This window comes from Chionomys nivalis, chromosome 17 (genome assembly GCF_950005125.1).
Source record: "Chionomys nivalis chromosome 17, mChiNiv1.1, whole genome shotgun sequence".
NCBI lineage: Eukaryota > Metazoa > Chordata > Mammalia > Rodentia > Cricetidae > Chionomys > Chionomys nivalis.
In genome coordinates this window covers 51,204,431-51,231,024 of record NC_080102.1, presented here as the reverse complement: position 1 = coordinate 51,231,024, position 26,594 = coordinate 51,204,431, and the positions used below count along the sequence as shown (strand labels likewise).

Below are 26,594 nucleotides of genomic sequence, written 5' to 3'. Positions count from 1 at the left end.
TGACCTTCCAGGACACGTTTTTGACAAGCGTGACTCATAAAGCACCAAGAACTGTGTCTGGCGGTCGTGTTAAATAGCGCTAAATGAATTTACGTTTAAAGTCTTGATGGCTTCTTTCTTTAGAGGTGGACGGAAGGTACAGTCTTTAGAACCCAAGATGGACCCACTTATCGAGGGAAATTTCTTCGGGAGGTTTTAAGTTTTGGGAGTTTTTGTTTTGTTTTACAATGAATTCAAGTGACTTCGTAAATGTATAGTTATACTGATCATTTCTTCTTTCATCAGTTTTGTTCAATTATGCCTATAAAGAAATGTGCGGGCTGGGGAAATGGTTCAGTTGGTAATGTACCTGCTTAATAGCTCAGTTGGTCACATACCTGCAAGCAAGGACAATGACCTGAGTTCAGAACCCCAGAACCCAAGAAAAAAGACTATGGTAGTTATAAGCACCGGGGTGGAGGTAGCAGAAATAAGCGGGTTCCTGAAGCTCACTGGCCAGCTGCCTTAGCAAAACTGACGAGCTTCGGGTTCAATGAGAGTCTCTGCCTCAAAAATCAAAGGTGGCAAGCGCTGGAAGAAGGACACGAAGTGTGGACATCAAACCTCCAAATACATGAAGTACACAGCCATACACAGACTCTCTGTCTCTCTCTGTCTCTGTCTCTGTTTCGGTCTCTCTCTGTCTCTCTCTCTCACACACACACACATATGTCTCTTTGAAGATTTTAACACAATAGCATCAGTGCACATTTCCAAAAGTTTCTGCCTGTTTAGATTTGCACTGATATTTCTCTTTAATTCTTGATATGGATAATTTGTATTTTCTATCCTCCTTCATGATCAGACTTTGTATCATTTCCTAATCATAGTAATCTTTTCAATAAATTAGTATTTAGATCTGTTCATTTATCAGCTTGTTTTTATTTCATTTCTGTGCTTGTTTTGGTTTGGGTTTTGAGATAAGGTCTCATCCATCCCAGACCAGCTTTGAACTAAAGGCCCTCACCACTCCAGTGCCTAGATTTAGGCAGTTCTGGAGATGGGACCCAGTGGTTTGTGCATCTGGCCAAGCCCTCCACTTACTGAGCTTTCCAGGCCCTAATTCTATTCCTATGTGCTCTCTAATTCTCAAGCTTGCATTTGGCTCTGTTTGTTTGTTTTTTTTAACTCTTTTCAGATGTAGGAATCCCTTAAGATGGAAATGGAACAAATATTTTTTTAAAAAACTCTCTGTTCTTTTCAGCTGTATTTAAAATATCAAATTGCCTCTAAGTGCTGCTTCTATTACATCACATCAATTTATATATGTCTTGATATCAAACTGACTCAAAAGCTTAGTGGCTTTCTGGGCTGGGCAAATGGCTCAGCAGTCTAAGAGCACATATTGTACTTGCAGAGAGCTTGTGTTCAGCTCTCAGCACCTACAACAGGTAACTTACGGTCCCCTATAATCCCAGCTTCAATCTGGCAGCTCTCTGACTTCTGAGAGCCTGAGTATACTCACAGACAGCACACGCACACACACACACCACCACCACCACCACCACCACCACACCTATAAGAAAAATCTTAGTGGTTTTCAGGAATGACAGCTGCATTCTTTGTGTACACCACACCTTCACTGAGGCCCCGTCAAAGGCTTTGTCCTACACCTCCAGCCCCCTGCCATGCAGGCACAGATCACTGGTCTTGAATGCTGCTGGTTACAAGGAAGACAGAGGCAATATGGATGCTCCGGAAAAGCTGATCTGGCTTGGAAATGTTACGGGGTACCCCTGCTCTCACCTGACAAGCCAGAACACACCACAGACCAGGAACGACAACCCTATCCTGTGTCAGAAATGGTGAGGCAAACATACCTAATAAATTGCGTGACTAAATTATACCCTACCAAAATATATCACTGCTATGTCCCCAGTGCCCAGAGCTGCCATGCCAGTTATTGCTGTGTCCCCAGTGCCCAGAGCTATCCCCTACCAGAATATATCACTACTATATCCCCAGAGCTGCCCCCTACAAGACCATATCACTGCTGTGTCCCCAGTGCCCAGAGCTGCCCCCTACCAGGATATATCACTGCTGTGTCCCCGATGCCCAGAGCTGCCCCCTACCAGACTATATCACTACTGTGTCCCCGGTGCCCAGAGCTGCCCCCTACCAGATATATCACTGTTGTGTCCCCAGTGCCCAGAGCTGCCATGCCAATCACTGCTGAGTCCCCGATGCCCAGAGCTGCCCCCTACCAGACTATATCACTGCTGTGTCCTGGTGCCCAGAGCTGCCCCCTACCAGACTATATCACTGCTGTGTCCCCGGTGCCCAGAGCTGCCCCCTACCAGACTATATCACTGCTGTGTCCCCGGTGCCCAGAGCTACCCCCTACCAGACTATATCACTGCTGTGTCCCCGGTGCCCAGAGCTGCCATGCCAATCACTGCTGAGTCCCCGGTGCCCAGAGTTGCCATGCCACGGGCACAGTCCTCTAAAAACACTCCTTTTATGAATGCAAAAACATCTTCTATCGAGCCCTCCTGCAAATCTAAGGCTAGCATGTGTCTAGACCTGCTAAATTATTCAATTTAGAGATCTTCCCACCGTCGACAGCTTTCTGTTTGGGCTGTCAGCTACAGACCAGACACTAAGTAGGTGTTCTGGCCTCTTAGACTTGGCTTGCTGAGCACTGTGTTTACAAAATGCAATGTCGGGAACAGGATCCAGCAATGTTACAGTCATAACACTGAGAACAACCTGGAAATAAAATGTAGGGTCATTTTGGGGGCCTCCGCTCACAGTCCGGTGGCTGTGGCAGTCATGGGAAGGAGCCTGAGAAGGGCCCTGGCACCATCTACAGCCTCCTCCTCCTGCGGCCAGAACATCTGGTCATGCTGAGAAAGATTGTGTGGGAATCCGAGAGTCACAGCTTTGAAGGACAATTGTGACTGTCCCCATCTGCTGCCTCCAGCATCTCTTTCAGTACCTCCCCTGCTCCCAGTCCCCACACAAAGCAGCCCTGTGTCCACGGGCCAGGCACAAAGAAGGAACACTCCCGAGAAACATTTAACCCACGCAGCATCCTAGACTTGGAAATGGAGACAGAAGAAGGGCAAGTTCAAGGCCAACCTGGACTTCATAATATAAATAAAACTGAGTCTTAAAAAAAAAAAAAGCCAAAAGCTTTATTTTCTAAAGGAAGGAGAGCATCATCGGCCCCACCATAAAGAAGACCAGGCTGTGGAGTTCCTAGGAAGGAAGGAATCCTAGACGGGAAGCATTGATTATATCCCTCTCACGGTGTCTCTCAAATGCACTTCTGAATACATTACACTTCAATTAACAAGCGAAAAATTATAGGCAAGGTTGTTTATTAGTGATCTTTCACTTTCTGGAAAAAAAGATTTTGCAAATGAATTCCTCCAGGCTTACAGTACCACTTCCCCTACTTCCGCTATCCCTGAGCTGGTTCTGCACTAGCCTGTGACCTCTGCTGCTTACTAAGTGCTCCAGACTCATCCAGCCTGTGGCTTCTGTGCTTGGCCCCACGCCTTCATCTGATGTGTTCTCCCAGAAAGACACCCAGGTGGCTGCTTCATCTTCTTCAGGTCTTATTCAAATTCCATCTTAGTAGGGAGAGAATTCTACCATTCCCTGCTTCCATGCCCCACTTCCTGCTTGCTGGGTTGCCACAGCATTTTCTGTCCTCTGACTTACAGACGATGGCTTATGTATCTGTCCGTCTTTTTTCACTATGATACAGCTCAACACAAACAGAACAGAGATTTCGTTCTTCAGTATTAGAGCCCCCAAATGTAGAAGATGCCCAGTGCTAACTGGATGATAGACATCAAGCCTATATTGAAGGTTCGTGACCTTGGCAAATCAGTTGAGACAAATGGATAGGCATGACAAAGAGCAAGGAAGTTCAAGAAAACAGGGAGCTTCAAAAAGAACTCTGAGCACTGATGCCCTTACAGCTCAGCATATGTGTCTGAAACAAACCCGCCTTTTCGTGGTCTCTTCTGGTATTACAATAACCCAAAGTAAACGTTCATCTTTCTAGCAAATTTGGAGAACAAAGCAGGAGAATCAAGCGAGAAGTCAAGCTTCAGCATAAGAAATAGATCATTGCAGCAGCTGTTCAATCTATGATAGGGATGGGCTCCGAGAACACGTGACCTTCAGTGAAGCTGTTACTTTGTTTAAAGCAGGACACGGGCTGGGTCGTTGTCTTAACTGGGTTTTCCTCACTCACTCTCTGCCTCCATCCTCACTGGCGCTGCTTCTGAAAGGAGCTCAGTCACTAAGTCCAGGCGCTGGCCCACCTGTGGCACCTTGCTGCCTCATGGCCATTCACCTTTCCTCCAAACCGCTGGCATTTTTATCATCCTTGAGATTAAAGACTCTTAATTTTTTTCTTGATTTCAGTTTTAGCTTTTCTCCAGAATAAGCACATAGCATTCTCGGTTTATGTTTTAAGACAAGAAGGGATACATTTCATGTTTCCTGCTATTTTGTGGTTACTTTAAGACCTTGAACACGGTCTTCGAGATCCTCCATAACTGTGGTTTGTTTTACTTTTTCCTATTTTATTTATTATTTTAATGTACTTGTTTCGTTTCTAATGACAGAGAGAAAGAAAAGGTGTGGATTTGGGTGGGCAGGGAGCTGGGGAGATTCTGGGAAAAGCTGGGGGAGGGGAACTGTAATCAGAATATATTGTATGAACTATTTTCAATTTAAAAAAAAATAAAGAGCTTCCATAATTTTCCTTGAAGCTTCCATTACTTGCTTCCCATTTAACTGAAGCTGCTGATGCAGGAACATCACACATTACCACAGACTAGCTGGCCCCTTCCTCCTCCACAGCACATGGTCACCGCCTGGCTTGGCCCCCTTTCCACTGTAACAGACTTTCTGCCGGTGTTGTTCACACCCCGAGACTTTGCGTCCTCCATTCCTGACAGGGCCCAGTGGAGAAAGGTGTAACAAGGATGCTCTGGCCAAACTCATTCATCCCGAGAGTTCATAACTCCCAGCAACTCATGCTGTATTACAAAACCTCCTTCGCCCATTCCTGAGGAGAACAACGTCTCGAAGTTTCAAACTGAATGGCCCACTCCACTTCTCGGCAGTTATCCCTTGCTGGCATCGCAGTGTCGCCGCCGTGCGTCTGTGTCTTACGGGCATCCAATAGCAGAGCCATCGCCGTGCGTCTCTGTCCAATGGGCATCCGATAGCAGTGCCACTGCCGTGCGTCTCTGTCCAATGGGCATCCAATAGCAGTGCCGTCGCCGTGCGTCTCTGTCCAATGGGCATCCGATAGCAGTGCCATCGCCGTGCGTCTGTGTCCGAGGCTCCTCCTAAATATACCCATGTCGTGGGTTTGTGTGCTGAGACCTCCTGTAAGTACGGTGTCTAACACAGTCACAAACAAGTCCTGAAACATTTGTCAGGAATAACGGTGACAGAATGCTGCTGTGAAACAGGGAGAAACTAGGGCAGCCATAAATGAAGAGGCTTAGGACATAACCTCCCCCGAACTGCTGAAGCAGGTTCAACCCTGCACTCTCAGGCCCATGTGTCCACTTTTAGCTGGCTTAGCCTGGCCATGCCCTCAAGGACAACAAAGTGCAATACGTGTGCTAGGCAAGGGAAAAATACTGCCCTGTTATCACATTCCTCTCAAGCTGAAGGAGCGTCTGCCGAGAATGGGCTCGCTGCAGAAAGCACCTTCGGAGTTTCTCGGAGCTCCACAGCAAAGATGGTCTCTGCCCTGAAACTGGGACCTTCCTGCCAGGTCAATCAAATGACTTCCTAAATAACCCAAAGGAAGGGCTGTCAGGTGGGGCTAGTGCCAGAAAGCTCTGGACTCGGACAGTGTGGAGCAGAGCCGCGGGGAGTGGCTTGGCACGACCCACTACTAAGTCAGACAAGGCCAGCCGCTGCCAGTTAGCCATCTGGAGTCCCTGAAAGGCTTCTGTCTGGAAATCAGATTTGAGTTTAGGTTCTAACTTTGCTGCTGGCTATTGTGACGACCTTGGAGCCAGGGAAATGAACCTTGTGTGTTTCTGTGTATCCATCAACAATAACGCTGGATCACGCTCATTAGGACCCAAATCAAAACCACAAGAGGGCCTCTCCCACCACCCACACCCATAACCTGATATTCACGGTCAGGAGCAGGCAGGTCCTGCTATTCTGAGGACCTCTATTCTGTTCCTGGAAGCCCCTCCATTTTGTGATGGCTTTTCTTTGTCCCCTTCTATCTAGAACTCCTGATAGCAACATAGCCCCTTGTGAGAGCTTTATCCCACATCCTCCTGCTCGCCACCCACCTAGCAAATGTCCCTATGAAGGGACCAAGACCGCCCATTGTTGTCTCGGCTCATACCCTTGTTAGTCCACAGCACCTCCTAAGTAGCACACTATTTTAACTCCATGAAAGTACCTTTCCAAGTGAGTCTAATTACAGCAGTGAGAGGGGAAGGGAGGGAAAGAAAAGCAGGCCAGGAAAAGAAAAAATAAAAAAAGGCAGTATTTGCTCAAATAACACCCCTGCATCAGTCAGGAATAATCACCCTATGTTGGAAAAACAAACAATGTACGAATTCTAAATAATCCAATAAGCAAGCTCTCTTCGCCACTTGCTGTCACAGCAGCTGCCAATTTCTACACTGGCCAGGTGCACCTCACTAAGAGTGAGCTGGTTTTCCTCTTACTGGGTATACGAGTCCAGCTGTCTACTGCCATTCCATTTGACAGTTTGTTTCCATAAGGATTGCAAGGCATTGCCTCCCCTGAGAGAATGAGGAGTGGGAGGCAAAATTCAACGTGGGAAGAAAGAGTCCCTTGACCGTGAATGACTCATCTTGACCAAGAACAGGAAAAACAAAACAAACAAACAAAAAAAAAACTTAGAGAGCCTTCCTGGTTAATAGTTGCTGAATTACAATGCTCTACCTGAGTATTAAGTCCTTGAAACACCTTTGTACTGAGTTTTTTTTTTTTTTTTTTTTTTTTGGTTTTTTGGTTTTTTGAGACAGGGTTTCTCTGTGGCTTTGGAGCCTGTCCTGGAACTAGCTCTGTAGACCAGGCTGGTCTTGAACTCACAGAGATCCGCCTGCCTCTGCCTTCCGAGTGCTGGGATTAAAGGTGTGCGCCACCACCGCCCGGCTTGTACTGAGTTTGTAATCTCTCCCCTACAGGAACTGGAGCGCAGCAGATTCTGCCCTGAAGGCTTCAGCCTTTTAGTGCTAATGGATGAGCCTCCAGACTGTAAGCTAATGAAGCACCTCACAGGTAGGTGGGAGGACACAGTTACAGGATTTCCAGCCTTGCCCACTCTTCCTGCTACAGGAGAGAAAGAGCACTACAGTCATGGGCAGTTCTTCTGTAAAGGGCTCCACACCTCAATGACCCTTTGTGCAACACTGAGCATCAAACTCAGGGCCACACACAGGCCGGGAAAGTGCTGTACCACAGACACCTGAGCCTACTCTCAACAGCTCTCTCTCACACACACACCAAATTCCCCCATAAAGAACATTCTGTCGATTTTTTTTAATGGGCCAATTATTTTTCAGTTTGCTTCCCCTAGCCTGTTTCATCCATCTACATATCTATACATTCGAGCTTTGCTTTGCTTCTCCTACCAGAAGGAGGTGCCAAGCTTGGCAATACAGTCTTTAGACATCTCTGGCTCTGAAAGTACTTTCTCTATAGAAGGGAACTGAGTATTGACAATTCAAGCACTTTCAGAAATGAAGATATTAATGCTCGGGATAGATTTGTTGTCATGAAGGTGGTGATATCTTTATAGAACTGTTGTCTCCAGCGTCAAGTACTTAATAATACTGAAAGGAAAAAGTTGAAAGCTCTGAACAGTGTAAATATCACTTGCAGATCTGTAGATGAGATAGATATGGACATAAGGGTTCCTCATCATCTTGATCATACACTGAAAACTACCAACTGTTTATTTTTCCGCTGAGCAGTTATGAATATATTTTCCTACATGCATGCTAAGTACTATGATACATCTAAGGGTCATTCTTCATAAGCAATAATGAATTTATTATTCATGTATTATTAGTGAGCTGTTTGGATCTCAAATTAACGCAAAGAATTCAACCCACACCCGTATCATTATATTGAAATAATGTTTTTTCCAAAGTACTTGATTTTTCATAGCTTAATAATCCCATATCACCATGACTACTTTTCCCACATTTTCTAGAATGCCTGTCTTTTCTATTTTAAAGTAAAACCAAAGATCTAGTTAAAAATACAAAATACAGTATTCAAAGCTGACTTACAACTATGCAGTAGAGACAAGCAGACAGTCAGCATCCTTAAATTCCTTAACCGATGAAACACTGTTGCCACTCTCTCTTAACTGTCTTGGATTACAATAACATAAGAAAGAGACTGGAATTACTCTTCTAAAGCCACATGATATAGTGAAATTACTCCCCTCAAAGAACAAACACTTTCTGTTAACAAATAAAACAATGAAAAGCACAAAGAAAACAATAGAAGGCCGTTGATAGTTTGCATAACATAATCGTAAGATTGCTAGGGCCATCTAGTTCCGGTTCTCTTTAGGGGTCTAGAAACCACTCCTCTGTTGTCACAACCCTTAAAAAAAATCATGATGTTTTTAATAAAGCTTAGATATCTTGGGGGAAACGAAGAGGTTAGGAGAAGATTCTCAACTGTAGCCAAACAGAGACCCACAGTCCAAGGTCCTCAACTCTGAAACACCAGGCTCATGTTTATACCAATATGTCAGCAAGAGCTTTTAGTGGCAAAACTAACCCCAACTCCCACAAGGGCTGTTTTTAGCCCTTCCTTCCCCTCCCCACAAGCTATCTGCAGAAACAGACGTCCAGCAGCTATTCACACTCTTGAGTCTGGGAGTGTGGTATTTAGCTGGGTGACCTGCTGAACATAGGACATGCACTGTATTTTTTTTAAATATTTATTTATTATGTATACAATTTTCTGTCTGTGTGTATGACTGAAGGCCAGAAGAGGGCATTACAGATGGTTGTGAGCCACCATGTGGTTGCTGGAAATTGAACTCAGGACCTTTGGAAGAGCAGGCAATGCTCTTAACCTCTGAGCCATCTCTCCAGCCCTGCATGCACTGTATTTTAAGGAACAAATCTGCCCTCATGGTTTGGTAGAAGAGCAATGGCCCAAGTGAAGCCTAGTGAGACACGATGCAGAACTCTTCAAGACACACGGACACTGCCTGTAGCTCCTCAGGAAGCAGAACCTTCTCTCTCCTCCTTCGGCCCCAAGACAATCAGACTTCCGGGCATCCCATCCAGTCTGCCCTACCTACCTCCAGTCTCACCCTGATGCTCACACCTCAGGTTCCATCAGCTCTGTAAGTTTCAAATTCTGCCCTTCACATTCTGCTTGACTTCCAATTGTTCCATTCTCCACTGCACACTGGCCTGAACACTCTCACCCTAGTTAACTGGACCGCTTTAACTCCCAGGTCTCCCCTTTATAATCCCCCTCAGATTCTGCCTCATCAATCCCTCAGTAACTAGCCACTTTTTCATAGTTTCTTCAGATTTTCCCCAAACTCAAAGAACATAAGTCTAAAGTCACAACACTAGCATTTAAAGACCAAAGAACTTAAGAGCCAGCCAACCTTTGCACTGACTGTCTCTGCGACTCTTTCTTAGAACAAGCCTCATTCCAGATAAGCCTTTCTCCTCTTACCATTACTACGCCCAAACTTAAAAACCCGAATCATCCTTATCTCTTTTGCTGACACCACCATTTACCCCGTGTCCTGACCTCTGTATTTCTTTGGTTCTTCTTTTTTCAGATACTTGATTCATTGGTCCACAGGGTGGAGTTAGCAGAAGTGGGGAACAGGGTTCTGATGGCTGTTGATGTGATGGAGATAGCCCTCCAGAATATGACTTCAGTCAAGCAAATCAACTTTATTCCAGAGTATAGGAGATATATAGTATTGGGCAATTTAGGGGAAACTCTTAATTTGCATTAAATGACATGTTCCTATTGTAAGATTCACATGTGGCAGCAGGGTCCCATAGCAAAGCCCCTAGTCTGAGTCTTATTTACCTTATGCAGTGCATACAGCAGCAGGGGGAGGCTTCTAGCAGGAACCTGTGTCAAGGGTAATGCTAGAGATAAATCAGACAGTGAGGCTAACACACAGCTTTAAGATAAGGTCAGTCCTCCAGGCCCAGAGACAGTCTCCAGAGAGAACAGGAAGCGAGCAGGAAGTCTTGCTGGGGAGGGAATTCCTCATGTTGCTGAGCTTTGGAGAGAGCTGCAAGGCCATGATAGACATCAAGGCCTCCTAACACATTTCTTCCTAAGCCCACTCTTGCTTTAGACTCAGCATAGAGCCCACTAGGGTAGGCAAGCTTCCTTTCATCTTGCTAGCCTACTTTGACCTCCCCTCTTAAATTCCCAGAGCACTTGGTATAGACTATTCATTTGATACTTGATATGCATTCCCTTTTATTATCAGAGTATTTAATTTTTCATGTCTATGTACCTTCTCTTTAACCAGATTTTAAATTCCCTATCTCATATTTTATGGATGAACAAACGAATACCTTTCTGTAGTTTCCAATGAAAAGGCAACATCAGCAAAATCAATATAGGAAAAATGAAGAAATCTTTATCCAGTCCTTTAAATTGATTGAATGCTGTGTGTCAAGCACATTAGATCTCCCTCCCTTTCCTTGACCCCGACTTCCTGATGCATAAACTAGTGCACATGTTGTTGGGAATCACTTCCATTTATATTTAGAATAAAAATTAATTATTTAATGAACTTAAGTTCTCTTTTTATATAAATATCACAAGCAGAATTTCTCTATCCATGGATAGCAAATCATGCCAGAACATATTATTTGAATGCATATTATATATGCAAGACTCGTCCAAGCAAACAGAAAAGAGAAACACCAGAGAGTGCAAACCGATGATTCAACCGAGCTCCCTTCTGATATGTCTTTATACGACAACCAGCAAGAGTTAGTCTTGAAACTGAAGAAATTCTTTTGAATGTACTCCTCAGTCACCTGCCCCTGCTAGTATGGTAAATCAGGCCTACAATCCCAGCTCTTGGGGAGCTGAGAGTTCAAGGCCACCGTGGGCTACAAGTAAGACCCCAAAACACAAAAAGCATGCTGTTTCTACATAGCAGTAAAACTGCAATTGTAATATTGTATCTCCATAGCTGTAAAACTGCAATTGCAACTTTGCATCTCATACATAAATGGGTAACCACTGAACCACAACTGCAACATTGCATCTCACACATAGATGGGTAACTACTGAACAACAATTGCAACATTGCATCTCACACATAGATGGGTAACCACTATGTTACAGAGGTGCTCATTGTATCACTCCAGTCCCTCATTTGTATATAAATCAATATCCTGTTGTTCTTTTGAAGTTTCCTAAGTGGAGATAATAAAGCATCTGAGAGACTTATAATGAACTGGAGGGGACATGGAATTTTATTTAATATCTACCGTTTGGCATTTTATTAGAGAATCACAAAAGGTAAGATTGCTGCCCTGATGGTGCAAAATTATTCTGATCATTTCATAAACCACCCTGGTATTTCTGTAGCACAAAGTTCTGTGCTTGTCATGTAGCTTTAGTCCCCTCAATACATCATCAACATCATTGCCGTGGGCTTGTGGCCTCACATCATTAAAGGCTTAAATATAGCTTTTTAAAAATGAATTATGTATAAAGGCTAGTTATCTGGGAACCAAGACGGAAACATTTATCACTTGTCAAGCCAATAAGAACATTTGTGCGTGCATCAAATCTTGGATGCTTTCCCACAATGCTGCAGGCTATCAGTCGAGGGCATCCTGCCACACTGCTTTGCAAGCAAGTAGTCTCCTGTGGAGAACAGACAACTCTAATAATGCCGGATGGCTTTAGAAGACAACCTGAAGGCTCTGATATCTCAACTGGGATATCACCTGGGACTCAAAGGGGGAAAGAAGTAGTCTGAAGTGTCAGAGGGGGCCCAAGTGACACAGGAGGGCTATGAAAGGGGACAGTGAAGGAGTCCTGTAGGAAATCACACAGCAAATAGACTTTAAGTTAACCGCCCACTGGGGTGAGGCTTCTTATACTATTTATGCCGATTAAAAGCATGCATCCGCTCTCTTTTCTGGATGCAGGATTCGGTTTCTGTTCTCCGTTCCAGCAGAGGATTCTGATTTGTGAGTCTACCACTAAATAAATAACCGTCTATTATTCTCAGTTCTGAGCTAGTGTGGGATTTCTTTTAAGCGTCCTTCTTCAAAGGAGGCAGTGGGTTTGAGAGTAACACACTGTTCACCATGGAAAGACAAAAGTCAGGCTGTAGGGAGTCATCAAGAGCTCGGCCATCAACCCAGAGAATTTGGATTCCATCCTGTAGATGGTAGGGATCACTTAGCAATACAGTAATGTCACTCTGTAGTCCACAGTGACCCAGAGGAGTAGAGAAGGGCTAGGAGGAAATATTTAGAGTTTGTGAGCCAAGGAGGAAGAGAGATGAAAGGAGACAGAGAACACAGATTTTGAGTTCATCAGGAAGCTCAACCCAGAGTTCATTCACCTCCTTCATGAAACTGGCAGACTAGTGACTCCTTCTCTAAGACGCATCATTTCAGAGACTGTGAGCAAAGGGAAGAAAAAGTAACTATCAAACTGAAGTACTAAAACTGACTTGAAAATCTTTCCCATTGTAAGCAGAAAAGCTGAGGTGCACTTTTGCGTTATTTTAAAACAGTTTATACTCAGTAAACCACTTGAAATCTGAGTGCCTTTTCCACAGCCCAACTACTTATTATTAACAGGAGAATTGACATGCAAACCACGAGTGAAATCTGGTTCTAGTATAAGAGACGGAATTTATAAGAGAAGAACTTGACAAAATGTAGCCACTTCAAAGTCAAATCACCTCCTGTCATTACTAGGCCATTATTTTAACTAGACGGTTCTCAGCCGTCCTTTCATAGATTCAGATGCTTTCCTCCAGCCTTAATAGTCTGGCCCACTTGCCGTAACTACCGCGTTTTTTAAAGTTCCCCAAATAGCTTACAAACACCTGTAGCTATTACTTGTAAGGAAACCTACTGGCTTCTCTCTCCAGAACTCGCTACCCATTTCAGAAGCAGACACTTTCACATTCACTACCCACTCTTAGCTGCTTCTACACATATAATAACTACACATAGCGCCATGCTTGTTCCATATTTGATGGGAAAGCCAACTAACACTATGCTCTGGTGTATCCTCCGTGTCAATGACCTATCCCTCCTGACCAACGTCTGTAACCCTAAAGACCACACCCTAGAGATCTCCACTAAAGAATGACTGTCGTTCAACCACACCTGCAAATCTTTTCCCTTTTATTACTTTCAGTTCACTTGAACTCTGGAATGCTTGGTTTTTGCCTAAATCTCCAAGCTCTCTCAGGCTCCTTGCAGACTGTTAGCCGCCTTCCTGTCCAGCCAGATCCCCCTTACCAGTATTTATTTGCGGTATACAAGTCTGAGCAATCTCCACCAGATTTCCAAACCCATGTTCTGGGGACTATGCTGGACAATTCAGATTGGCACCATTCACACTTGTAAGTGGTATCCCCGGAGACTCTCTGTGATAATCAGCAGCCTGTCCATCCACCCATCCCTAGCCCACTGACCTCCCTCTACCCAGTGTTCCAAGCCTGGATCATGTGCCTTAAAATCCCTTATCATTCGACTGCCTTTACTTTTGTTCTTCATGGTAAAGCAAGGGATGTTAATGGTGAGATGCTCTCCTCCTGACCTCACCACCTCAGATACACCTACTTCAGCCTCATCTTCCCTCAGGTCTGCATCTAAGGAAAAGGGTCTCTGCTCCTGTCCTCTGTAAAGCTATGATTTCATCCCATATTCTAAGCCCAATACTAAAGAGACCTTCAGAAATGTAGTCATATTTATTTGTTCTATCAAGGTATTCCGTCTAAATCACCCCGAAATTCCCCACCTCCGTTGTTATCATTGTCAAGTACAATACTCTTTCATTGCTATCCTGCTGAGTACAATATGAAATCACATCGGATTTCATCCCCCCAGCATACCAACTCACCAAGTATTGCACAATTATCTACCTCCCTCCTACAGAAGGAAAGTATTCACGTGAGTAGAGGCTTTGCCTATTACATGCTCTAGCCTAGTGTGTGGTGTGTGATAAGTGAGTATCTACTGGATAAATATCCCTACTCTTGACCATCATCAGACCAGCAGTGGGAACCACACCCCACTGGGTCAAAATCAGTTTCTTCCCTGGAGCAGAGACCAGCAAGGCAAGAGCCAGCAGCATCGCGATACACAGTACTTACGGTACTTACCAAAGAGGCGCTGATGGAACAGAAACTTGCCAGCGATTAGTCCTATGAGAATGGCCAGTAGCCATAGAAGCACTTTCAAAATCCTCCAGCCAACTCCTCTAGGGTATTTATTTGTGACAAACGAAAAACAGTTTCCAACAACAATAACATTGGCTTCTGTCTGGCTGTGAGAAACTGGGTCCTCGGCAAATATCAAGAAGTTGAAGAAGATGACCAGGTAAGCCACGATCATGCGAGACCAAGGATGCTGGAAATAGTAACGGAAGTCTTTACCCATCCTTCAAGCCTTCGATGCTGCTAGTCCTGCATGAGGAAAGATACAAAGTTAAAGCAGGAACACAAGCCAACTCTCTCTTCGTTGTTACCTGTTCAGACCTGTAACAGCTCTACAGGAAGATATGTGGGAAATACACACCTGTTCCTGCGGAGGCGCCAGGACCTGGGTTGAAGGACATTAGCTCTGCCCTCACCCTCCCATCTATTCTTATCTCCTATCATTGGAGGACTCGCAGGCATACAGACAATCATTTAAAGAAGGAGAGAAAGAGACAAAAGAGGGAAGAACCCTGCCTAAAACTGGTGGCACACACCTGTTGATCATAACACTTAGGAGGTAAAGGTGGAAGTTTTGGGCATTCAAGGCCAGCCTGAGCTACTTAGCAAGTTTGAGGCCAGCCTGGTCTCCACGAGATGTTTTTAAAAAATGAGAAAATGACTAAGATGACATAGAGGGGCACAGAGCACAAAGTCTGCACGACGCTTTCAGACACATTATCTTAGGATAACCCTACGACCAGAAGAACGCTGAATACACACACATTACAATCACTTTGCCCAAGTCCCTCTCCTCCCAGCCATAATTAAGTAATTTGATGGATATGGGATATAGTTCCAAATGTTTTTCTAGACATTGTCAAATGGGAATATGGGCAGAAAATTTCCTAAAAAACCTTTACAGTGTGTTTAGATCATTTGGAAAAAAAAAGGTTTTAACATAGCTAAGTCTATATGAAGCATTTTCCTGGTGGTAGGCAGAGCGGGACCACTCCACTTGTGAGGAGTGGCACAAAGAGGGAGAATTCAGAGAAGGAATTGGCCAGGTTCAAGTTGCAGGCATCATGATAAGCAGGGTGGTTCCCTGGGTGGAGACAGCAGGCTGCTCCTCCTAGGTAGCGGCAGTCAGTGGCAAAGTCACAAGGGTACCTCAAAATCACCTTATTCCCACAGCAACATCTGGGACCTGCACAGACATAGCCGAGTCTGAGAGCCAAGTCAGACGAATGCTAGCATTAGCTATAGGCTACACAAGACCAGGCAGACTTAGGTGGGGCATATAGAGGAATTACAGTATAGGGGATTGTGAGCAGGGCTATGTCAGCCTATAGCTAATGCTAGTGTTCATCTGACTTGACTCTCAGACTCGGCTATACCTGTTTCTCCAACAAAAATAACTGCTTATATACTGAAAAACAAAATTAATCAAGGATATACTTTGACTTCTACCAGTTCATTTTTCTCCTTTCACAATTTTAAAAATAATTCCAAGGAGATTAAAGTGGGAGGGGGGAGACCTGGAAAGTCTACACAGCTGTGTGTTAGATGTCTGCATGTGTCATTAGTATGTCAGTTTGGGATCATAACAACCCTTGAATGCTGTTACAGAAAATCTGTAATATATCCTACTATTCCCGTGGGGAAGGAAGGACGGGTGTTCACAGATCCTGAACACTTGGAGAAGGCAGGGGTGGGGCACTGATAACAGTTTCCATTTATTCCTGACAGAAAGTATAAGAATGACACACAAGCCTGAAGTGATTCAAAGTCAGTGAAAAAACTGAGAACAGGCTCCAAAGGCCCCCAATCCCGTCCTCTACTCCCTGCTCATGAAGGTCAATTAAAGCCATAATCTAAGTTAATAAAGATTTGTTACAACTGCTTTAGAAAAGCTGCATTAGCATGCATATGGACTGGCCATACAATTCACCCAAACCCATAGTCCTGCACCTTCAGTTCACAAGCCTGCCAAGCAACGTCAAGTTCCAGAAGATCTTCATCAACATTCAGAAATTCCTGTTCCCAGGGTCTGCAGCCCAGATGTCTTAAAACTAGTGACTTGCCCATGAGACCTCTAAAATAGGTGTGGTGGTCACACCAAAGAGCAAAGCAAACCGTAAAGAACAAAAGGGAATGACAGGCATGACTGTAGCAGTCGACACAGGAATGGGCCCACTGTTAACAAAATTTCATGCAAAGACCCTGGAAGTATCCAGAAACCACCACCTTAGAGCAGTTCTCTAAAATTCACCCCAGTGACCTCCGGTCTTAACTCATACATGCCTGGCAACAGAGACACACAGACATGGGTGTCATTTAAGTCTGTCTTCTAGGCGACTATGCTCCTCTCTTACCAGTGATGATTCTGGTGAGGCTGCCATGGCTACCTGCTCGCTCACAGCAGGTGCACAGTCCTGGGGTAGAGGATAGGAAGCCAGAGAATAAACACAAACCCTGGACTCCTTTTTAAAAATGAAATACCCTGACTTGCATGGCTGGTTTTTTTTTTTTTTTTAACTTCAGAATCTTGCTTTGTGGGAAATATAATGTCCACATGCCGGAGTTAAACGAGCACATTCAAAAAATTTTAGGGGACAGCTGCTGCTACCCAGTACTTACACTATTTTGGGAGACAGAACTATGGTGCTGAGCAGGAGCCCTCTGCCAGTGCATGATCTCAGCTAATCCCAAGTGATGTACTGGATGCTCCGGTTGTGTTACAGACAAGGATATGAAAACTTGGAGCACTTGCCACCCGCTAATTCACAGACCCCTCCCCCCCAAAAAAAAGTCGAAATTGTAACACCCAGGCCTTGCTTGACCATTCTCATTTGCCAGTGCTGGAGGTCAGTCTTACCAAAGCTCTTCCCGCCATGCTTGCAGCTGACTCATTATCTCGGCAGAATGAAGCAAGAGCCTGACACTGATCCTCTGGTCTTTTTGGGAGAAACACTGGGATAGATTTATCGTTTCCTTATATACAGAAGTTAAAGCGCTATTTGTCAGGGGAGCCCATAACGCAAACCACTCACAAGTTAACTTGTGTATCTTTGTTTATCCCTATTCTGTGAGTCTAGACACAAGGAATGCCAAGTTTGTCTAGTCATTGCAACATGGCTTTCTAGTGCTTTAGACGTCCCATAAGATCCAGAGGGCCAAACCCGAAACTGTTTCCACCTCTGCAATTCATTTTAAGCACCTTCAGGGACCATAGGTTCTTTGTTGACCCTACCACTACGAATCCGAGATCGAGGTTCTCCAGCGGACATGCACTAGGCACAGAGTTTGCAAACATATCTCTTGTTTCTTAAAAATCCCAACCCCGCCGCTGTATGTGCGAATGCCTTTATCTTTATGCTTAGCAGTTCCTAGTGAAACCATCCGCTTATATGTTTATCTTCTTCCCTCGCTCCCCCTCAGAGAGATCAAAAGGGGCCACACTTCCTTCCAGGCAGAGCAAAGTGCTGACAGCATAGTGGGCAATCGATAGATGCCTACTGAATAAACTCAGTGGACACTCGGAAACAGAAGAGCTCGCTTTGTCTAAGAAGGCTCAGAATGACAGAGCCATGTGACGGTCAGCATCTGCTAAAGAAAAGATAAAGGCAGGCATCCAACCCTAAGCCTGCAACAATGGCACTGACAGCCACCCATGGCCCATGCCACCAGTGCATGGCTCTGTGTTATCATCACTGTCTCAAAGGGCTCACATTTACTGAGTACTCGCTGGACGCCAGACTCTATAGTAGTGAGCTTTACAATCATTTCTAGATGATTGACTAGTAGCCCAGTGAAGAAGACACTCTCAATTTCCTATTTCACAAACACTGATGCTGGAACAGAGAAAGATTAGTAGCTTCTGTAGAACAGCAATGCTGGTCAGAGGTGTGATTCAAATGTGAGCCACGCAGCACCAATGCTACACACTATGTTTTCCCTTTGCATGTGTGTTAGGAAGTTTCCTAAATGATTCTCAATACTTCTAGGATGATGAGTCTATTTTTACTAGCAACACGACTCTTGGTAGTGAGCTCAGAAAGAACCAAGGGCCATGGGATTGTTAATTCTTTTTTTTTTATTATTTATTTATTTATTTATTTATTTATTTATTTATTTATTTTTTGGTTTTTCGAGACAGGGTTTCTCTGTGGTTTTGGTGCCTGTCCTGGAACTAGCTCTTGTAGACCAGGCTGGTCTCGAACTCCCAGAGATCAGCCTGCCTCTGCCTCCCGAGTGCTGGGATTAAAGGCGTGCGCCACCACCGCCCGGCTAGGGATTGTTAATTCTTGTCCCCTGTTTGGGAGCACCAGCATAAGGAGCTGAGTTGTTCTGATGGCGCTTTGAGGAGACACCGCTGATGTTCAGTCTGCCTCTTGGAAGGAGAAAATTCCATGCCCCTAAATTCTCTCATGAGTAATCACAGTGAGGTAATGCCACCATATATGCCATGGAAGTCTCGGGTTTTCTACACAGCAGCTATAATGACCATGCTGGTGCCTACAGGCTAATTCATTCATCAGCTGCTGGAAAAGCTCCAATGCTGCATTTCTGCCAGTTGACCAGAATGTCACAAATTTGAAAGAAAGGCCCTCTAGATCAAGGCAGATGTCAAGAAAGTGCTACTCTACAGCCACTGAGCGGCAAGCACGAGATCAAAGCCTTCCAGGAGAAGTCTGACTCCATGAACGGGGAAATGAAGTCTGGCTTGATTTCCAGAATAGCACTTACCGGTCATTGGTTCACCATCTATCACTCTCAGATGGACATGTGCTAAAGTTACCTGTACATGATAGGTACTAAATAAACATTGACGGATGGGTAGATGGATGGATGGGTGGGTGGATGATAGATGGCCAACAAAATAACTCTGGGTGGCAGAAATATACCGAGTTCCCATTTCAGAGAGAGTGGCCCATGGATCGGAAGGTTACTGATAAGGGCCCTGTTTTCAGGCATCTGATACTTACTTTGTAGGGGACAAATATTAAACCCTTAAGGAGACAGTATTTTAAAAAACTAATGGAGAAAAGATTGAGAGGAGGCATTGAAGGCCCCAGAGAAAGGGGTCCAGACATAGTGTGCTTCAGGAAGCGCAGAGCTTCTAAGAAGCCGGTCTGTGGGGGACAAGACAAGACCTGGAAGCAAGCTCAGGCAGAGGGAAGCAGGGGAGCTGATGGTGTCAGCAGGCCCACAGTGTCTGCTCTTCTGAACACTCTGCAGGAGGGCAAGGGGAAGAAGCAGGGCAGTGGAGAGAAGACAACTGTCAGGAAGGAGACGGGGAGAAGTGTAGGCAGTTTACAAAGCTCAGCTTCTGGACCCATAAAAGGAAGCAGTGAGATTTACTGATGGAGGGAATGTAAGGAGGGATGGGCTAGGCAAAAATCTAGAATGAAACTGCCACTTCCTGGGCTGGAAAACATACTTCCTGAAGTGAATAGAACTTCAGGGGATACAGAAAAATACAGTATCTTTTGAGAGATTTTTATGTGTTAGGCTCCGGAAAGCACTCCTCACAGACTGTGTCAATTAGTCCTTACACTGAACCATCTAGGAAGGACAGAGAGATCCAATGAAGCACAATCTGCCCAAGGTCACGGAGATGCCAACTGGCACAAACAAGAATACCTGCTTCTGTGTAGCCTCGCAGCAGATGTCCTAACTATGCATCAGCACCATGTTCCTGGCTATGAAAAAAAGAGGTACCCAGTGAGGACTTGAACCTGTTAATCACACAACTCTCTCTGATGATGAATAAACGGACACGATTGTAGGGAGAAAAAGAGGATTCTTTTGTAGGGAAAGTTGACTGTCCTGGAACATAAGGAGAGACGGAAGAAAAGTGGATGATCCAAATCAATACGCATTTCCTGGATTAGAGCTAGGTAAAGATAGGCCTCAAGGTAAGCATGGGCCTTTATCTCAAGTTGAAAGGAAGCAGAGAAGTATTAAAGGGCTGAGGGGCACAGGGTGGAAGCAATCAATCATTCACAATCAGGGTCCTGGGTTCCATCTTTACCACTTCCAAAAAACAAACAAAGGACAGCTACAGGGGAAGAGAAAGTACTTACTGTAGGTTTTACAACGCAAGCACCAATCACAAAAGTACAGTTGGGGTTTTTGCTTCCAGTCCAGTCCAAAGACCACATCGCCTTTTAACTAAAGCACAACCTTCTAAAGCAATCAATACAACCACCTAAGTGGCTCTGCAGAGGGACAGAGATGGTATCTGTGGGTACCCAGCTAAGTGACAGGACCACATCCATAAGTCACTTCCTTTCTCTTCACGTTGTATCAAACTTTAGTAATTTTCCTCCTGTGTTTTTATCCTGCAGACCCCGAGACGGCAATCAAAGCCAGATTTTAACCCAGACTTCAAGCCAAAAACAAAGTTGGCTTGAAGGTCTTCCAGAAAGACAAGTTCCCAGTGAAATGGCAAACTGGGAATGTGCCCTATAGCCTTAGCAAGGGTAGACAACGATGACCATGGATCCTTTGAAGAGGCATAGACTGCCCTTTCGGTGGCATTTGCTCGGCACCATTCTACTCCAAGACAACAATATTTAATGGGTTAAAGTTCATTCACTCATGGAGTTATCTTTTAAATGACTGGCAGTTTAAAGCAAATTAAGTACGACTCATGGGTACTGGATTTTTGATTACAAGAATTAGATGGAGAGTATGTGGGAGGGAAGTGATAAACGTCTGAGTCAAAATCCCCAATCGCTCTTAAACTACGAAGACGGAGGGAATAGGAAGAATACTATATCCATCATTTAAAAAAAAAAATGAACACAGCAGAAATAGTTTACACAGAGATTTTACCACTATATTAAGTAAATTAGAATTTGTTTCAGAAAATAAATCAAACCATAAAAGCTTTCTAGACTGTGGTGAGGGCATCTCATATCTTACATACTTCAACTCACTTTTTTTATGTCCACGCACTAATATCAAGGTAAGCAACACACACACACACACACACACACACACACACACACACACTGATGTTCCACAGAGGGAAGAATGAACCATGGCAATCAAGATGCTCTCTCCCGGGTCAAAGACACTTGCGGGCCTGTGGTATTTTTCAAAATAGAAATGGAAAACTAGTTTTTGATTCAGTCACGACGGAGTTCGCAAACACACAGGCCTCTCTATTTTCTTCCCGAAAGGACACCTAGGAAGTGCAACCTGTTCCTTTAGTCAGCAGCCAGGGGCTCGGGTCCCTGCGCCCCGGAATCGGTGGAGCGGGAAAGTTCCGGCTGCCCGCGGCCCCTCCCCTGAAGCCCGGACTGGCTCAGTCCCCGCCCGGCGCCCGCACCCCTGCCCGCTGAGCTGCGGGGCTCCGGCCTGCGCGCCCGGGGCTGCGGGCCGAGGGCTGCTGCGGGCCGCGTACTCACCGGAGGGCGCGCGGCTCGGCCACCGCGGCGGACGCAGGACGAGCGAGCGGCGACACGGCCGGGCCAAGGCGCGCTGCTGTCACCCGGCTATAAATACCGCGGCCCACGCCGCCGCCTACGCCGGGCGCCCTCGCCGCTCCCGCCGCGCCGCAGAGTCGGCCCCGGACCGCGCCGGGCACATGCCGCCCCGCCCGCCCTCCCGCCGCGCCTCTGCGGAGCCGGACCCGGCAGGGCAGGGCTGGGCAGGGACGCTGCCGCGGCCTAGGGAGAGCACCCGGCCTCGGCCTGCGGGAACCGCAGCAGCAGCACCCTGCGGGGAACCTGCGCGGCGGCGACAGCGAGGACCGCTAACTTTCTCAGGCGGCCTCTCAGGTCACACAGCATCCCTGCTGCTGTGTCCTGATGCGAAGGGGTGGGGGTGGGGAGAGGAGCCCACAGCAGGGGCAGTGGGGGAGTCTCACACCTGCCTTTAGATTGCTCGCGCTCTCTCTCTCTCTCTCTCTCTCTCTCTCTCTCTCTCTCTCTCTCTCTCTCTCATTTTCTGTGTGTCTCTCTATATGTGTGTATACATATACACACACGTGTGTATACATTCATACTCTCACATATACACATACATGTATATACACGCACATAAACATATGTGTGCACATATATAGATGGGTACATGTATGTATGTGTATATAGGTACGTATATATTTATTTGTACTGTATGTACATATGTACTGTATGTACATAAGTATACACTTACACACAAACACATACAGATATATCCTAATGCATGCATGTGCACAAAATATGTAAGCATACATACACTCATGCATACATTCACAGATACAGATAAGCACTTCTCAGACATTTATTGTTTGGTACGGTTATGTAGTTCTTCGCAGCGTGTGCCAGGAGAACCTTTGACCTGGTCTGAGGAACCCCTTTCTTTCCTTCGTGTGTGTCTGCTGTTTACTTCACCACTGATAGTGATGTCTCAGCTTGCTGGATGCTTTGATGTGTTAAACGTTGCTATACTCAGCCTGCGGACAGCTATTGCCTACTGACAGCCCGTGTGACTGGGCATGAGCACATTCTGTACAGTGAAATAAAAAGTTAATTCTTGTATCCCTACAGTAGCAAAGTTAGAAAGGCAATGGCAGCTTGACTGAGGATGCAGAGGGAGTTGAGTAAGGAGAGGCAGTTGCAGTATCTGCAGATTTGAAGTCAGGTAGAGAGCAAGTCCTGTGTGCACACAACCGCCGGCCCTCCTACAAGCTCCACCTCGTTGGGTTTTGTTTTGTTTTGTTTTTAAAGATTTATTTATTATGTATACAGTGTTCTGTCTGCATGTATGCCTGCACACCAGAAGAGGGCACCATATTTTATCATAGATGGTTGTGAGCCACCATGTAGTTGCTGGGAATTGAACTCAGGACCTCTGGAAGAGCAGACAGTGCTCTTAACCTCTGAACCATCTCTCCAGCCCCAGTTCCACCTCTTTGTAACTGACACTGTTGTCATAGTTTATTTTTAGGAAACTGGTCCTTAGGAAGTCTCTTTCATGTTGCTTCTACAAATCCCCTTGAGTGTGCCCTAGGCCAGCATTGTGTGCATTTCACTATATTTGATTTTTACCTCTTTTTCAATTTATTCTATGCTTCCCACCATGCTTTGAACTGCTTGAGAGCAGAGACAAAGCCTTATCATTACCCCCCCCCCAACCAGTACCTAATGCAGTGAATTCCAGGAATCCTTCAGTGAGCTGGGGATTCATTTCACAGATGAATCATAGAGTCTACTGTGCTTTTATTATTATAATTAGGATTCTTTCCCCAAACATGTATTAAACGGTGAAGCTGTTTCACATGCATTCTGTATCTTGCATTTTTCTGGGCCTCCACTTAAAGAGAGCTCAGCCAGAAACTTGAAAATTTGACTTTGTCTGGCCTCAGTTGCATGGAGCTTGTTAACCTATTTAAACTGCTCCTTATTTAATAATAACCTGAGGAATAAGCTTGGAAAACTTCCCTGTGTGTTCTTGAGAATTCAAGGTGAAGACCTGCATGTCTTTAGTATGACTTCCCCTCTCTTCATCCTCCCCGCAAGAAGCCTATGGCCTCGACTTGGGCAACCACTTAGATGCTCCAGGTCAGCCTCCTTTAGGGGACCTTGCAGGACAGCAGTTCTGCATGGGTCTTTGTGGGTGACTTACGGAGATAAGAGCTCCACTTACTGTATGCTGGACAGCTGCGTGTGCAACTGTGCGTCCGTGGTTTCCATTAGTGAGAGCCCAGGAGTTCACTCCAAAGAAGAGCGAGGAGCAGCAAGCTGACAGGGTGGCATTTCAGTCTCTCATCCATCCTCCCCTTCTATCAGGGAGTGTGGGTTTCCCAGTAAGATGTCCTGGAGTCGGGAGTGCTGGTGTGCTATCTGACGCTGCTGCTTGCTAGCAGTAGTCTGAAGCAAATTGCTTCAGCAGGAGCCCCGTGTTTTTTCTTTCTTCACCACCAAAATGCTGAAATGTTCAAAGTGGATAGGAATTTAATGGCCTACTTAAGAACAAGTCCTACTGAGAGCTTAGACCATTGTCATCCCTATTTATTCTCATTCCGTTTTATCTCATAGACATATCAGGGGTTGTATGACCTGACGTGCATAAAATACTGTTAGCACTGGGTATGCAGTAGGTGCTCAATGAATGCCAGTCTTCCTTTGTGTCAGACTTCCTGTTTTAAAGACTTCACTTGATATGGGATAGTCTTCTGTTTTGTGTTGATTTCATTGGTTAAATAAAGAAACTGCCTTGGCCCTTTAATAGGACAGAAAATTAGGTAGGCGGAGTAAACAGAACAGAATGCTGGGAGGAAGAAGGCAGTGAGACAAACGCTATAGCTTCTCCTCTCCAAGATGGACGCAGGTTAAGATCCTTCCTGGTAAGCCACCACCTCGTGGTGCTACACAGATTATGAGAAATGGGTTAATCAAGATGTGAGAGTTAGCCGCTAAGAGGCTAGAGCCAATGGACCAGGCAGTGTTTAAAAGAATACAGTTTCCATGTAATTATTTTGGGGCATAAGCTAGCCAGGCAGCTGCGAGCCAGGTGGCAGGAACACAGCCCTCAGCTCCATACTATATTCACTCAAATTCAAACCTATTGATTCAGTATAAGTGGCTACGGCTAAAGAGAGAAGCACTGAAGAGATAGCTCTGCCGGGAAAGGCTAACTAACCAAGGCTCACAACCAAGGAGACTACAGAGTAGCCCCCTTCCAGCAGTGTTGGCCAGCAATGGGTCTCAAATGCAATAGCTACGCATTTACAAGAGACTCCAAGACAGTAAGGCTCCAACTTACCTCTCTCCCCAATCAAATTCCAGACTAAACAGCATCATGTATTTTTTATATCATATATGAGTTTAGTAAGCTGGCCACAGTTGAGGACAGAGTCGGGGTAAGGATAGATGTATTTAGCATAATGGAAATAAATGTTCAGTTGAATACTGACAGGTTGAGAGATGCCCAGAAAAGAACACTTCTGGGTAAGTTTGGGAGGGTTCCAGACACATTGGCACATGGGACAGTAATTGATGGAGGAAGGTCATTGGCTAATAAAGAAACTGCCTTGGCCCATTTGATTGGCCAGCCTTTAGGTGAGTGGAGTAAACAGAATAGAATGCTGGGAGGAAGAGGAAGTGAGCTCAGATGCAGGGCAGCTCCTCTCAGAGCCAGACGCGATGAAGCAAGCCGCCAGGTCAGACATGCTGAATCTTTCCTGGTAAGACTGATGCTACACAGATTATTAGAGATGGGTTGATCGGGATATGAGAATTAGCCAGTAAGGGCTAGAGCTAATGGGCCAGGCAGTGTTTAAAAGAATACAGTTTGTGTGTTGTTATTTCGGGGCATAAGCTAGCCAGGCGACCAGGAGCCAGGGTGGCAGGAACGCAGCCCGCAGCTCCTACTACAAGTAATGAAGGGGGAAAGACCTTCCCTGAAGGTGGGCCACATTGTCCAACAGTCTGGGCAGGGCCTGATAAGTAAAAAAGGAGGAAGCCAGCTGGTGTACACAAGTTCGTTCTGCTCACTGAACAAACACATCTGTTGTTTCTGCTGTTACCTACGGACACAAACCCCAGCCTATCTCATCAGCTTTGCCTCCACACCACACACTTTGCAGCAAGTTTCCAGGTCTTCAGCCCTGTACTAAGGCTGAATTCAAACTACAAGATTCTCTACCTGTCCAGTGTGCAGATGGCACTTGGCCACTGATGGGCTACCTAGCCATCAACCGTGTCCGTCAATAACACCAATAATACCCCCCCTTTAAAATTGTGTGTGTGTGTGTGTGTGTGTGAGAGAGAGAGAGAGAGAGAGAGAGAGAGAGAGAGAAAGAGAGAGAGAGAGAGTGAGTGAAGGAGAGAGAGAGAGAGAGAGAGAGAGAGAGAGAGAGAGAGAGAGAGAGAGATCAGAAAGAACATAATAACCAGAAGATAGGGAGAATTGGCATCTCTTGGGTAAGAGAGATCCCCTCCAATGAACTCACAGCAGCTGTAGATGCCTGTATAAAATGAGCTTGTCAATAACAGGCATAGATGGAGGGGGATCCGGGGCCCTCCCTGTGACCTATTTGCTGATGATTCAAGAAGTAGGGAAGTTGTGTGCCCGACGATGACTCCGGTAGATAGTTCCAACCAGAGTCACACAAATGGCCCTGGGCAAGCAAAATGGATCATAAAACAACCAA

At 45.4% G+C, this 26,594-nt stretch overlaps 1 protein-coding gene across 1 annotated transcript in view; it reads right to left on the bottom strand.

Annotated features, from left to right (window-relative positions):
- The window catches only part of Tmem117 (transmembrane protein 117), a 441,317-nt gene extending 419,202 nt beyond the window's left edge, over positions 1-22,115 (bottom strand). Inside the window, exons 1-2 of the mRNA XM_057791228.1 lie at positions 21,862-22,115; positions 14,408-14,710 (exon numbers count right to left, since the gene is read on the bottom strand). Of these exons, the coding sequence (XP_057647211.1) occupies positions 14,408-14,684 (277 nt within the window). The 5' untranslated portion in view covers positions 14,685-14,710; positions 21,862-22,115. The remainder of the gene's footprint in view (positions 1-14,407; positions 14,711-21,861) is intronic.
- Positions 22,116-26,594: the final 4,479 nt, after the last annotated feature.